At 36.9% G+C, this 14,946-nt stretch overlaps 2 protein-coding genes and 1 long non-coding RNA gene across 3 annotated transcripts in view; 1 reads left to right on the top strand and 2 right to left on the bottom strand.

The window, feature by feature from the left end:
- LOC135849375 (uncharacterized) overlaps positions 1-14,946 on the top strand; it is a 498,164-nt gene that overhangs the window by 363,711 nt on the left and 119,507 nt on the right. The gene's annotated exons all lie outside the window — the stretch shown is intronic.
- On the bottom strand, positions 4,666-6,988 carry LOC135847880 (speckle-type POZ protein-like). The gene is made up of 2 exons (XM_065367613.1): positions 6,801-6,988; positions 4,666-6,597 (listed from the first exon to the last, which is right to left on the bottom strand). The coding sequence occupies exons 1-2, from the start codon at positions 6,855-6,857 to the stop codon at positions 5,209-5,211; spliced, it is 1,446 nt and encodes a 481-aa protein (XP_065223685.1). The 5' UTR covers positions 6,858-6,988; the 3' UTR covers positions 4,666-5,208.
- Positions 9,768-12,629, bottom strand: LOC135847772 (speckle-type POZ protein B-like). Its single transcript, XM_065367471.1, has 2 exons — positions 12,483-12,629; positions 9,768-11,678 (listed from the first exon to the last, which is right to left on the bottom strand). Exons 1-2 carry the CDS (start codon positions 12,537-12,539, stop codon positions 10,071-10,073), a joined length of 1,665 nt encoding a protein of 554 aa, XP_065223543.1. The 5' UTR covers positions 12,540-12,629; the 3' UTR covers positions 9,768-10,070.

The raw sequence follows: 14,946 nt of genomic DNA, 5'->3' as shown, positions 1-14,946 counted from the left end.
GACAGACACTGTTTAAAACCAGTATTTGTTACAGACACTGTTTAAAACCAGTGTTTGTGACAGACACTGTATAAAACCAGTGGCTGTGACAGTCATTGCTAAAAACCAGTGTTTGTGACAAGACACTGCTAAAAACCAGTATTTGTGACATACACTGCTTAAAACCAGTATTTGTTACAGACACTGTTTAAAACCAGTGTTTGTGACAGACACTGTATAAAACCAGTGGCTGTAACAGACACTGCTGAAAACCAGTGTTTGTGACAGACACTGCTGAAAACCAGTGTTTGTGACAGACACTGTTTAAAATCAGTGTTTGTGACAGATACTGTTGAAAAGTGGTGGTGGAGACAGACACTGCTTAAAACCAGTGGTAGTGACAGACACTGCTAAAAACCAGTGTTAGTGACAGACACTGTTTAAAACGAGTGGTAGTGACAGACACTGTTAAAAACCAGTATTTGTTACAGACACTGTTTAAAACCAGTGTTTGTGACAGACACTGTTTTTAACCAGTGTTTGTGACAGACACTGTTTAAAACCAGTGTTTGTGACAGACACTGTATAAAACCAGTGTTTGTGACAGACACTGCTAAAAACCAGTGTTTGTGACAGACACTGTTTAAAATCAGTGTTTGTGACAGATACTGTTGAAAAGTGGTGGTGGAGACAGACACTGCTTAAAACCAGTAGTAGTGACAGACACTGTTTAAAAACAGTATTTGTTACAGACACTGTTTAAAGCAGTGGTTGTGACAGACACTGCTTAAAACCAGTGTTAGTGACAGACACTGTTTAAAACGAGTGGTAGTGACAGACACTGTTAAAAACCAGTATTTGTTACAGACACTGTTTAAAACCAGTGTTTGTGACAGTGACAGACACTGTATAAAACCAGTGGCTGTGACAGAGGACAGACACTGCTAAAAACCAGTGTTTGTGACAGACACTGCTAAAAACCAGTATTTGTGACATACACTGTTTAAAACCAGTATTTGTTACAGACACTGTTTAAAACCAGTGGTCGTGACGGACACTGTTTAAAGCAATGGTTGTGACAGACACTGCTCAAAACCAGTGGTAGTGACAGACACTGCTAAAAACTGGTGTTTGTGACAGACACTGTTTAAAACCAGTGGTAGTGACAGGCACTGTTCAAAACTAGTGGTTGTGACAGACACTGTTGAAAAGTGGTGGTGGAGACAGACACTGCTTAAAACCAGTAGTAGTGACAGACACTGTTTAAAAACAGTATTTGTTACAGACACTGTTTAAAGCAGTGGTTGTGACAGACACTGCTTAAAACCAGTGGTAGTGACAGACACTGCTAAAAACCTGTGTTAGTGACAGACACTGCTAAAAACCAGTGTTAGTGACAGACACTGTTTAAAACCAGTGTTTGTGACAGATACTGTTGAAAAGTGGTGGTGGAGACAGACACTGCTTAAAACCAGTGGTAGTGACAGACACTGCTAAAAACCAGTGTTAGTGACAGACACTGTTTAAAACAAGTGGTAGTGACAGACACTGTTAAAAACCAGTATTTGTTACAGACACTGTTTAAAACCAGTGTTTGTGACAGACACTGTTTTTAACCAGTATTTGTTACAGACACTGTTTAAAACCAGTGTTTGTGACAGACACTGTATAAAACCAGTGTTTGTGACAGACACTGCTAAAAACCAGTGTTTGTGACAGACACTGTTTAAAATCAGTGTTTGTGACAGATACTGTTGAAAAGTGGTGGTGGAGACAGACACTGCTAAAAACCAGTGTTAGTGACAGACACTGTTTAAAACGAGTGGTAGTGACAGACACTGTTAAAAACCAGTATTTGTTACAGACACTGTTTAAAACCAGTGTTTGTGACAGACACTGTTTTTAACCAGTATTTGTTACAGACACTGTTTAAAACCAGTGTTTGTGACAGACACTGTATAAAACCAGTGTTTGTGACAGACACTGCTAAAAACCAGTGTTTGTGACAGACACTGTTTAAAATCAGTGTTTGTGACAGATACTGTTGAAAAGTGGTGGTGGAGACAGACACTGCTTAAAACCAGTAGTAGTGACAGACACTGTTTAAAAACAGTATTTGTTACAGACACTGTTTAAAGCAGTGGTTGTGACAGACACTGCTTAAAACCAGTGTTAGTGACAGACACTGTTTAAAACGAGTGGTAGTGACAGACACTGTTAAAAACCAGTATTTGTTACAGACACTGTTTAAAACCAGTGTTTGTGACAGTGACAGACACTGTATAAAACCAGTGGCTGTGACAGAGGACAGACACTGCTAAAAACCAGTGTTTGTGACAGACACTGCTAAAAACCAGTATTTGTGACATACACTGTTTAAAACCAGTATTTGTTACAGACACTGTTTAAAACCAGTGGTCGTGACGGACACTGTTTAAAGCAATGGTTGTGACAGACACTGCTCAAAACCAGTGGTAGTGACAGACACTGCTAAAAACTGGTGTTTGTGACAGACACTGTTTAAAACCAGTGGTAGTGACAGGCACTGTTCAAAACTAGTGGTTGTGACAGACACTGTTGAAAAGTGGTGGTGGAGACAGACACTGCTTAAAACCAGTAGTAGTGACAGACACTGTTTAAAAACAGTATTTGTTACAGACACTGTTTAAAGCAGTGGTTGTGACAGACACTGCTTAAAACCAGTGGTAGTGACAGACACTGCTAAAAACCTGTGTTAGTGACAGACACTGCTAAAAACCAGTGTTAGTGACAGACACTGTTTAAAACCAGTGTTTGTGACAGATACTGTTGAAAAGTGGTGGTGGAGACAGACACTGCTTAAAACCAGTGGTAGTGACAGACACTGCTAAAAACCAGTGTTAGTGACAGACACTGTTTAAAACAAGTGGTAGTGACAGACACTGTTAAAAACCAGTATTTGTTACAGACACTGTTTAAAACCAGTGTTTGTGACAGACACTGTTTTTAACCAGTATTTGTTACAGACACTGTTTAAAACCAGTGTTTGTGACAGACACTGTATAAAACCAGTGTTTGTGACAGACACTGCTAAAAACCAGTGTTTGTGACAGACACTGTTTAAAAGCAGTGTTTGTGACAGATACTGTTGAAAAGTGGTGGTGGAGACAGACACTGCTTAAAACCAGTAGTAGTGACAGACACTGTTTAAAAACAGTATTTGTTACAGACACTGTTTAAAGCAGTGGTTGTGACAGACACTGCTTAAAACCAGTGTTAGTGACAGACACTGTTTAAAACGAGTGGTAGTGACAGACACTGTTAAAAACCAGTATTTGTTACAGACACTGTTTAAAACCAGTGTTTGTGACAGTGACAGACACTGTATAAAACCAGTGGCTGTGACAGAGGACAGACACTGCTAAAAACCAGTGTTTGTGACAGACACTGCTAAAAACCAGTATTTGTGACATACACTGTTTAAAACCAGTATTTGTTACAGACACTGTTTAAAACCAGTGGTCGTGACGGACACTGTTTAAAGCAATGGTTGTGACAGACACTGCTCAAAACCAGTGGTAGTGACAGACACTGCTAAAAACTGGTGTTTGTGACAGACACTGTTTAAAACCAGTGGTAGTGACAGGCACTGTTCAAAACTAGTGGTTGTGACAGACACTGTTTGAAACTGGTGGTAGTGACAGACACTGTTTAAAACCAGTGGTATTGACAGACACTGCTAAAAACCAGTGGTAGTGATAAACACTGTTTAAAACCAGTGGAGTGAGTCAGAATGACTTCAGACTGAAACAGTGACTTTCCAGCTACATTCAACCTCACTGAAATTATGACTTTTGATGATTTTTAATGAGACTTATGACTTTTCAATGACTTGGAAAAAACTGTGATTTTTTCTCATCCTGACTGTTGGTTGCAAAAATAAGAAGTGACGTGACTTTCAACCGACATTTCTCTAGAATGTGACCTTTGTTTGGTTATATCTTACCAAAAATTGACGCTTTTTGGCGTTTTCCCTAAAAATTGACTATCTATTTTATCAACATTTCCAAACTTGACACTTTTTGACTTGGACAAAACATATCCTTATTTGCAAGTTTGGCTCGAACAGGGCTTTTGTTTGGAAATTTTGGAACAAGAAGAGGGTTTTTTAAACAGATAAGGTGAAAATCAATTCTTTTCGAGTGTTTGCACAGGGATGAGAGGGTTCAAAAAATGTCTTAGACTTGAAATTTTCGAATATAAGCGTGCTCCTCCTCCTCCTCCTCCCCATCCAAACAAAAGTGACCAAAAAAGGTCTGGTTATACATACCTGTACCACCTACCACCTACTACCTACCTACCTAAATTAAATTCTAGAAGAATTTTTGAAGAATCAAATTTTCTAAAACTGCATGACACGAGCAGATTTTTGATCCAAGATATTGTCTGATATGTCTACATACTTAACACACTTACTGGAAAATAATTTCTTTCAGGACATTTTGGAGCATCCAGAAAAATTTTATTTTTATCAAGAGATCTGAAATTGCTCTTAGGATCCCAAAATGTTTCGAAAGTATATTGTTTTCAAGTTGGGCAATCATGATGGTCTTATCAGACAGCAAATTTGAAAAAAATCGTTCGTGGTTGACCGTTTTGGAAAGTTTGATTAATTTTTTTCTGGAATTTTAAAAAATTAGTCGAAAATACACTTTTTATGAGGTATACTTACGTGAAATGTTGAGGTAACCACCAAACATGGTCGTGACAATGTCGAAAATCCACCAATCAAAGTTACTTGCTCAAGTTACGATTTTATGCCTTTCAGATCACTTTGAGGTTCTTGGAGTTTTCGTCCTGATGGGTAAAAATTCGAAAAGTTCATCAACTTTATTCAGTTTTTTTTCACAAACTTGATGCCTGATAACTTTTTTATTTATTCTGTACGAGATGAATTTCATTTGCCTAATCTAGAATGTAATTTTGTTTCTTTTTTTTCAGGTGAGTACAAATTTACGTAGATGCTAAAAATCAAAACAACTCGAAACTAGTAAGGTAGAAATCAATATTTTAATCTCTCGTTTCAGTAATCGCGTCATGGTGGGGGGAGAGGGGGTGCACTTTGAAGGCAGCTTCTGTATACTGAAATATATTATGTTCCTCTCAATCTCATTAGTATTTTTTATGCAGATCTGTCAACTATGGATTTCCGATGCCTTTGCTGAATTTCTTCAATATCCTTACTGTTTCTCAGCCCACCAAAGTCTTACTGCGCTCTTTCTCGCAAATTTTTCTCAATCCGTTCAGACCGTATTTAACAGCAGCAACGAGCAATTCGTCGGCTAGATCACTCAAATTTTCACACTTCCCTGTATAAATATATCGCAGCATTGCTCGTAGCACTTGTTCGTTCATATTTGTGACTTTAACTCGAATTTGTTTAAGTTTTCCATTTTTCATATGTTTACGTTGAAACATGGTGGCAAAAACTGGACTACGTGCAGCTAAAATTGCTCTATGAGCCGGATAATTGCTACCGTTGATTGCGAATACGACATCGGCCAGTTTCGGATTTTCGAGCATCGATTCAAAGTTTTCAGTAGTGGCCGTGGTCTCGAGAAGAGTAGTCTGAGGTGTAGGTCTCGGCGAAGATGCTTTATGCGGATAAGATATTACATGGGTGTGTGGAAAAGTTCTTTTTGAGCTGGCTGACAGTGTTAATGTGTCGTTTTGTAGAATTTGATTTCTGAAAAAATCATCTTTCGTGCAGAAACGCGACCACTTTTTTGAGCAATAGCCTCCAGGTTCTTCAAACTTAGTACTTGCAGAAATTATAGCTTCTTTTTTATCATTTATCGCTGAAATATTGACTTCTGCCGACTCAATACCGACTATTTCTCTGAGTGAACTCCATAGCGTTACTTCCAAAGATATCGTTTCCTTCCCATCTTCAATGTCATTAGGATAAATTATAATCCTCCAGTTACGTCGATCAATTGTTGGTGGTTCGAAGATGGAGGAAGAAATCTCTCGAGTGCCACTGATCTCGTGATGGGTGAAATTATGAATAGCCCAAATATATTCCACCTCCTGAATTTGCTTTTGCAGATACGTATCGCATCGCAGTAAATTTTCATCAGGTTCTTGTGTATTTTCTGTATGAGATGATCCCGAAAACACTGTTATGTGAATTAACAACATTAAGGTGTCGTTTTGCAGAAGTTGATTTCTAAATAAATCATTAGTTTTGCAGAACTCCGGCCAACCGTGGCTACGTCCGGCTTGGAATTTCGTGAAATTCGTGCTATTTCTAAACCACAATCGTTTTTTATCATTATTTATTATTGAAATGGCGTATTTTGCGGAGGCCTCTTTAATTGAAATATAGTCACATAAATATACATCCACGGCGATCGTTTCGTTTTTTTTATCGGTACCACGAGGTGTAATTTTTATGTACCATTCAGGATCAGTTTTAGGTGCACTGAACTGGGGCGATAAAATCTTACTAGTTCCAAGTTTCAAATGATCACTGATATTATGAATCGCCCAAATATATTTCAATTCGCTTGTCCACGCGTAGGAATAGGTATCATATCTAGTCACTTTTTCTGAGTCCGTATTTAAATCGTGTTTTATCTGAAAAAATATTTTTTTTAGAAATATGTACTTTAATCTAGGATAGATCTCTGGACATCATGATAAGGGAAATTTTGGCCTTTGGGTCAAGTTATGGGGTTTTTAGACCACGCAGTTTCCAAAAATCTATGGTCTTGTTCAAATTGGGGACGAGCACCTCGAGAGGTTCTCTTTCAAGTTTGTGAATTTATAAAAATTGTTACCTGACTGCTGCAGTAGGAAGCGAAAAATACCATCCAAATAATGTAGAATGGATTCATGTTGGCTTTAATAATATGACCAAGTGTCACAGAACATTAATTAAGTATTGTGTGATGTTAAAAAATTCAGTTGCTTACGTCTTACTTGTACGGGTGGGTCGTCAATATAAAAATAAAAAAAATACATACTATACCTAGGTACTTACTCGATTTGTTTCAAACGCATGCTCAGGAGATGATTTTTTTTATCTACTGTATCAATCTAATGATCTGACTGAATTATGAGGTTTTGAAATTTATGTAGGTACTATCGAATGTTCGTAATTAAGCGTTACCTTGCTTATTTTGGCTTATTGCTCAAGCCGGAATTTATTCGAATAAGTGCTGGTTTATTGATCGGCTGATACGGATTTTTAAAATGGCTTCAGGTCGCCAACCGAACCTTCCTTTAGAAAAGGATCAATAGAAATAGTTATTCAGATGCCTGGTAATCACCTACAGAGAAAGTCATTTTTGGCTACACTTTTTGAACTAACATCCTACGATTTGAATTAAACTAGGTAGGTTACATTGAAGGAGCATGCCCCAAAACCCAAAATTTACGTAACCAAGATTTTAAGTGCTGAGGTTCATTTTTTATTTTTTTCTTAATTTTTGACAATTTGAAAAATTGGGGAAAAATTGTTTTTTGGAAATAGCATAGATATGCTGATTGTCCATATATACCTATTGGTATATATATATATTTTTTTTTTTTCAAAAAAACAAGCAACTGAACAAGGTGTATAATCAGTTCTGTAAGTTTTGGAGTTGTCCAGCTGTTCAACAATTTATCAAAATGCTTGCTTTTTTTTCAATGATACTCAATATTTTCAATTTATTATTTCTTTTTTTGTTGAATTTTTAAAAAGTTTCGTTGTTTTTCCCACCTGACTTGATGAAAAAGAATTTTCCGCACTCGCGATTCTTTTACTTAAAGTTGCGAAAAAGTGTAAATTTTCGGCAAAAATTTGATGAAAACGACGCCATTTAAGTGTAAAATTTTACGATGCACTACAAATCAATGCGTGAGAAGACCGACGTTTCTTAAAATATAAACAAAATCTTTTACGAACAAATTGAGTCATCTTTTTGAAACATTTGCAAAGCGATTGATCTGTTTACAATCGAATCGAATCGTTTACGAACGATTGGTTATTAAATAAGTTTATTGATTTCTTGATGAATCATTCGCAAACGGATCAATTAATTTACGATTGATTCAGTTTTTGTGAAACTATTGTACAGAAATTATTGATCAGTTTTCAAGCGAAGTGAATTGAATCGAATCTTTCACAACCAAGTTGATTGATTTCTACGTGAATCACTCGCGAATGAATTGATTAATAGTTAGTGAATCATTCGCGAACGAAATGAATGATTTTTGGTGAATCATTCACGAACGAATCGATTCATTTGTTGATTTTTGGTGGATCATTCACGAACGAATTAAATAATTTTTGATGAATCATTCGCGAACGAACCGATTAATTTATTTAATTTTTGGTGAATCATTAGCGAACGAATTGAATAATTTTTGGAGCATCATTCGCGAACGAATTGAATAATTTTTGGTGAATCATTGGCGAACGAATTGATTCGTATAAGTGACTCGTTCGTGAACGAACCGATTCATTTACTTAATTTGTGGTGAATCATTGGCGAACGAATTGCATAATTTTTGGCGAATCATTCGCGAACGAATTGAATAAATTTTGATGAATCATTAGTGAACGGATTGATTCGTATGAGTGACTCGTTCGCGAACGAATCGATTCATTTACCTAATTTTTGACGAATCATTCTTAATTCGTTCGCGAATGATTCTTTCAAAAAATTGATCAATTCGTTCATGAATGATTCCCTTAATTGTGACTGTTACAGTGTTGTGATTTTTGACAAGTTTCGTGACCTTTTGAATGGCTCTTGCCAAAAATTATGATTTTTCAACGCCTTTAGACGAAAAATGTTTTTTTTTTTAAATTGAATTTTGGCCGGAATTGTGACTTTTCTTAGAATGACTTCTGACTGAAGCAGTGACTTTCCAGCGACATTCGACTTGACTGAAAACTGAAATTATGACTTTCGATGATTTTTAATGAGACTTATGACTTTTCAATGACTTTGCAAAAACTGTGATTTTTTTTCATCCTGACTGTTGGTTGCAATAAGAAGTTACTTTATTGATATTTGTGATTTTGGTGATTTTTTCTACAATATTCGCGACCTTTTTAATGACTTTTGCCAGAAAATTATCGCTTTTTAAGGAATAATGTCACTTTTCAAAGACTTCTGACTAAAAATGATACGTTTTATAGATTCAGTGACATTCATTCGGTTTGACTGAAATTATGACTTTCGATTATTTTTAACGAAACTCGTGACTTTTTAATAGAATTAAAACTTTTGATGACAGCGAAAACTGTGATATTTTTTAAAATGACTTTGGACTGCAATAAAAAGTGACTTTTTTGATGCATTTGTCTAGAATTTGCTTTTGACAGAAAATAATTTCTTTTCAAACACTTTCGACGTGAAATGTTACTTTTTGAGAACTTTAAACTAGAATTGTGATTTTTTTTCAAAATGACTTTTGATTGAAATAGTAACTTTCGCCTTTCGGAAGACATTTGTGTGGAATTGTGACTCTGATGTTTTTTGACAAGTTTTATGACCTTTTGAAAGACTTTTGCAGAAAATTATGATTTTTCAATGTCTTTAGATAAAGAAGTGTTAATACCTTTTATTGACTTTTGGCTGGAATTGTGACTTTTCTCAGAATGATTTCTGAGTCTGACTGGAACATGTGGCTTTCCAGCTACCCATTCGACTTGACTGAAATTATGACTCTCGATGATTTTTAACGAGACTTGTGACTTTTCAATGACTTGGCAAAAACTGTGATTTTTTTTATAATGACTTTTGACCAAGTACAATAAGAAGACGTTACTTTATTGATATTTGTACATTTGTCTGGAATTTGTGATTTTAGTGATTTTTTTTTTTACAATATTTGTGACCTTTTTAATGACTTTTGGTAGAGATGATTGTTTTTTAAGGACTGTTGACGGCAATAATGTCACTTTTTGAAGACAGTAGACTGGAATTGTGAAAAGGACATTTCTCTAGAATGTGACCTTTGATTTTTGACAGGATTTGTGACCTTTCAAAAAATGGATTATTTTGGTGAGAATTATTACTTTTTGACACCTATGTTGATAAACTCATCTGCAATTAGTGGATGGTGGTATTCGGCTTCTGAGCCGATACTTTTCCAATGAATTCCATGGCTTTGGATTTCAATTCGTTAGCACGATGCTTTTCGGCAAATTCCAACATGGCCGCTGCATTCTGAGCTGACACAGCCTTATAAAGGGTTTGTTCGCAAATATCTCTCAATCCATCCAGATCATATTTGACAGCTGCTATAAATAATTTGTCAGCTAGTTCGCTCAAATTTTCGCACTTGCCTGTGTAAATATATCGTAGCATAGCACGTAGTACTTCTTCACTCATGTGTGCGACTTTTATTTCAATTTTTTTACTTTTTCCATGTTTTACTTCTTTTTCTCGTAACATGGTGGCGAAAACTTGGCTGCGAGCGGCCAAAATATTTTTATGGGCTGGATAGCTTTTACCATTTGTTGTAAACACGACGTCTGCAAATTCGGGATTTTCCAGCATCGATTCCAACATTTCAGAAAGATTACAGCATTTGGTAAGAGTAGGATCGAGCATTGCAGCAGGCGAAGAAGTGTCACACTGGTGGGAAACGTTCACTTTGGAAGGTTCAGAAATCCATTTAATGTGGATGAAGAGAGTTAGCGTGTCGTTATTTAGGAATTGATATCTGAACGATGAAGAAGTTTTACTGCGAAAGTCCTGCCAGCACTTACTATTCCCAGCTAATAACTTTTCAGGTGGCGATTTAACAATGGAAATAACTTGTGTTTCACGATTAATAATTGAAATATCATACTTTGCTAACGTCTGTGTAGCGTTACTTGATTTGGATAGATATACATCCAGACCAATGTGATCACGATAATAGTCATTGTGATGGCCATTGGGCGTAAGTTTAATATACCATACGTATTTATCGGTTGTTGGTGCTTGTAAGTCGGGTGAGAAAATCTCTGTGTAGCCTAATGTCTCGTAAACGCTGAAATTATGAATAGCCCAGATTAATTTAATTTCGTGAACTTGTATCTGTATGCACGTATCACATTTGTAATTGCTAGCATTTCTGGAAAATATCGTGTCCGCCAATTTGGGACTCTCGAGTATCCATTCGAGGTTTTCTAATGGATTACATTTTAAAATGCTGTTCTCCGGTTCAAGAGCAGACTTATTTCGATGTGAAATATTATGAACTGTGTCCTCAAACCACCTGATATTTATCGATAGTGTTAGGGTGTCGTTTTGCAGCATTTTAGTTCTGAATATATCATCTTTCATGCAAAAGTTTTTCAAGGCAATACCACACGACCCTCCCATTTTGGTGTCCGTCAAATTCCTAGAATGGACGGTTTCATTTTTGTGATTTGTAATCGATATATCGATATCTGCAATTATTGCTTCGTGTATGAATGGGTATACACACACACAGATGGTCTCATTTTTCTCATCATTGGGCAGGATTGTAATATCCCATGCAACTTTATCATTTGTGGGAGCACGTAACTTGCGCAAATAAATGTAACTGCCATTCGCCTCGTAAATACTGAAATTACGAATAGCCCAAGTGTAAGCTATGTTGTGGTGACTTCGATTATACAAATACGTGTCGCATCGAATCGTGTTCTCAGAATCAGGGTTTATATTGAACTCTGAGAGTTCAGCCTGAAAGAAATAATTTTTGTTTTTAGTGAAAACCAGACAGATTGATTCTGACGAGGATATTTTTGGACTAAGCGAGATGAAAAGAGCATGTCTTAAATCTTGAAACCCTCGAAATCAAAATTTCAGGTGCTGAAGTTCAAAGTTGCCTTGTGAAAGTCTACACTTCCTATCACTCTTAAAAAAACTCGGTTCAATAATTGAAGAACAGAAAATTTTTTTCGTTTTTTTTTTTTGGTTAACAAAGTTACTTTTTTTTCAAAAAAAACTGAGAGAAGCCTGATGTTATTGAACTAAAACTACTGCAATTTCGAGGTAACCACTTGAAATGGTCGATAGGGTGCTTAATAAGCGCTGACCAGAGTTACAGATCCAAAAATTCATTTTTAGCCTTTCCACAGTGATTAGAAGTTCGCGGAGAAAATTGAAAAATGGATGGGAGTTGGAGTTGAACTAAGGAGATCTATTCATATTGGTTCACATTGGCCAAACAAAATACTCGTAAGTATATTTTCATGAAAAAGTTTAAAAATTGCATTTAAAGTAGTTTTTTTCAATTTTTGAAATATTCAAAAATTCTCTAAAAATCTGAAAATGAACTGTATGTGGCATCTGCGATTTTTATTGGGCGAGGGAGCTTTCAGGATAAATGTTTTTTGACCTAGTTTGGTTTCGTTGGAATCGGAAAGTGCGAGTTCAAAAGGTTCGTGAGACTCAAAACCATCGCTAATTGATAGGAGAGGGGAAGTCTGCGAGTGATCTGGACAGATGTGTAAAAATATGTATGTACTTGCTATACTTACTTACTTGACTACTGCAAAATGAGGCGAAAATTACCATCCAAATAATGTAGAGAGGATTCATGTTTCGCTTCAATTGTTCAGAAAGAAGGATTCAACAAACTAAACCATACGCAGGTCTGTGAAATGAATAACTGAAGTTGATTTGTGTTCTGAACGGATATGAAAAAAAGATTCATCGATTTTGAAATTAACGATGCGATCAAAATGAGATTTCAAAATAGATACCATCGAATCGTTGTAATCAAACGTTAACTTCCGTACTCTGGCATTTCTGGCTGAGGCTCCGCTTATTTATAATGGATTTAATGTTTGCTTACATCGTATCAAGTTCATCACTGTTGATTTATTCTTCAACCTTTTTGACCCCACGTGGGTGCTTTTATTGCGTAACTTTCCAAGTTGAGAAAATTCTTTGTGCGTCGGAATGAATTTCCAGAAGTATCATGAAAGAACTTTAACTGAAATGTCGGATGGGTAGAAATTTTTGTGCATGAATTTCCGAAGTCAGAATCGTGGCGAAGTGATGTGAAGGGAGGGGAAGGGGGTAGCTGAGACTGAAATTTCCCAACTTTGTTCCCCAGAACCCCCCTCCGCCGTTTAATATTTTTTGCGCTAATTAGCCAAATGTGGTGGGAGCAAAGTTTGAAAGGGGGAGTTGGAAACAAAAATATCTATTGAATAATTTTGTAAGAGGGTAAATTGACTTAAGCAGTGATAGGTAGATGTACTTATCGATTGTGATTGCTATGTGTTGTTTCCTAGAAATATCCCTTAGAGCATTTCTACTAAATACTCACCAGAATACCTCACATGCTCGGCTAGGGCGTGGGTAGGAAAAGGTTGCTTTTACACTCTTAACAAATGATCATACACACCATAAATAATAACAAGTTATACACAAGAATAATATTTAATGTGTGCAATATTAACAACACGTTACAGGTTTAGTACATTTGTATCTTATATGCAAATATACTCGTTAACATGACACTTTCTTATAATTAAATACACACGTTGGTGTAGGTTTGGATAAGTGATCTCCTCTGGCAAGGAGATCTAACTTATTCACACTGACATGTGCAAGTACTTACCCAGAGTGGCGACGAGTAGATCATCACTCCTCCTCGTCTATATATTGGTTTCACTAATAACTAATTAAAACTAAAGCACTAAACATAACACTTAACACTCGAGAGTAAAAACTTATAATTAAATGCAAACAGCCGGAGCTGCATTAACCCATTAACCGTGAATAACATACCCGCGTCGACTCGGACAAGTTACTGGCGTTCTGTACTCTCGTCGCTTGGCTCGTATGGCTAGCTGACGAGAATACAACGCAGTGTTGCCTTAGTGCAACGCAGTGTTACCATGTGGGCGAGCCCTATACATACCACGTACGGCATAGTAGTATATCACATATGCCCCTCTGAGGTTTGCTCGATGGCGTAACCAGCGGAGAAAAGCACGGATAAAAACATGATATACTATGCATGTACGTGGCAGCGGAGCTGTCCCCCTGCCCCCCTGCGTTTCTTCGATGAGAATGGCAGAGGCATACGGTAAAGAAGCTTAGACAAAAGAATAAATAAATTAATTGACCATCAAGGCCCCGCAACAGATTCATGTGTGGGTGGTACCGCGTAATAATCAAAGAATGGTATTCTATATTTCAATTTTGTGCTTGGTAGTTTCGCTGCTTTGGATATACGATTGTAACATCTTATATGTTACTTCCATTTTTCAAAATCACTCGCTGCGACATCTGCAAGAAAAGTTGTCATTTTTTGAGGTTGATAATACGAATTGTCTGCAAGAGTCAGACAATATGCGAAAAATGGCATGTGCCTACCAGGTCGCGATTATCGATACGCACAATGAAATGAAACAGCGATTCCTGCAATTCTCGCCGGGATTTCACAGGCTGGGAAACCTGTTATTATAGCATATCCTTCTTGCAGCGATGTCCGTCTGAACATATTATAACACTTCATCTGTGTTAAAATTGGCATTTTTGATAACACGAAAGCTCGAACAACACCAACTTCGGAAAGAAACTGGCTTCCTTAATTGAAGCTGTGTCATCGGTTTCGTGTGTGTCATGAGTTGCAGAAAGGTAGTCATCGCTACATTTCATGTTGGAACCCGTAACCGGTTCCGTGCAAGTCGTGGCACCTATCAGGCAGCGTACCTGTCTTTTTCGGTAACGTCATCACCCGCGGAATCCTCCAGGACCATGCCTGATTTCTTCCAGATACGGGGTGCGTACCGTGGCAGAGTACCAATTATTAATATGTTCTTATACGGATTCTTTTAATGGTTCGTAAACCATGCTACCAAGTTCCTCTCAATTCCCTAGGTGTCAGCATCCCATTCGAACATACTTGCAACATCTTGTATGTTACTTCTCGATTCCAATCGCCAAGTCGCTGAGGCAAATACAACGTTGTGTATTCCAGCGAATGGGC

The sequence above is a fragment of the Planococcus citri genome, chromosome 5 (assembly GCF_950023065.1).
Source record: "Planococcus citri chromosome 5, ihPlaCitr1.1, whole genome shotgun sequence".
In the NCBI taxonomy this organism is placed as follows: domain Eukaryota; kingdom Metazoa; phylum Arthropoda; class Insecta; order Hemiptera; family Pseudococcidae; genus Planococcus; species Planococcus citri.
The sequence above is the reverse complement of the archived record's forward strand: the minus strand, read 5'-3'. Positions and strand labels throughout refer to the sequence as shown.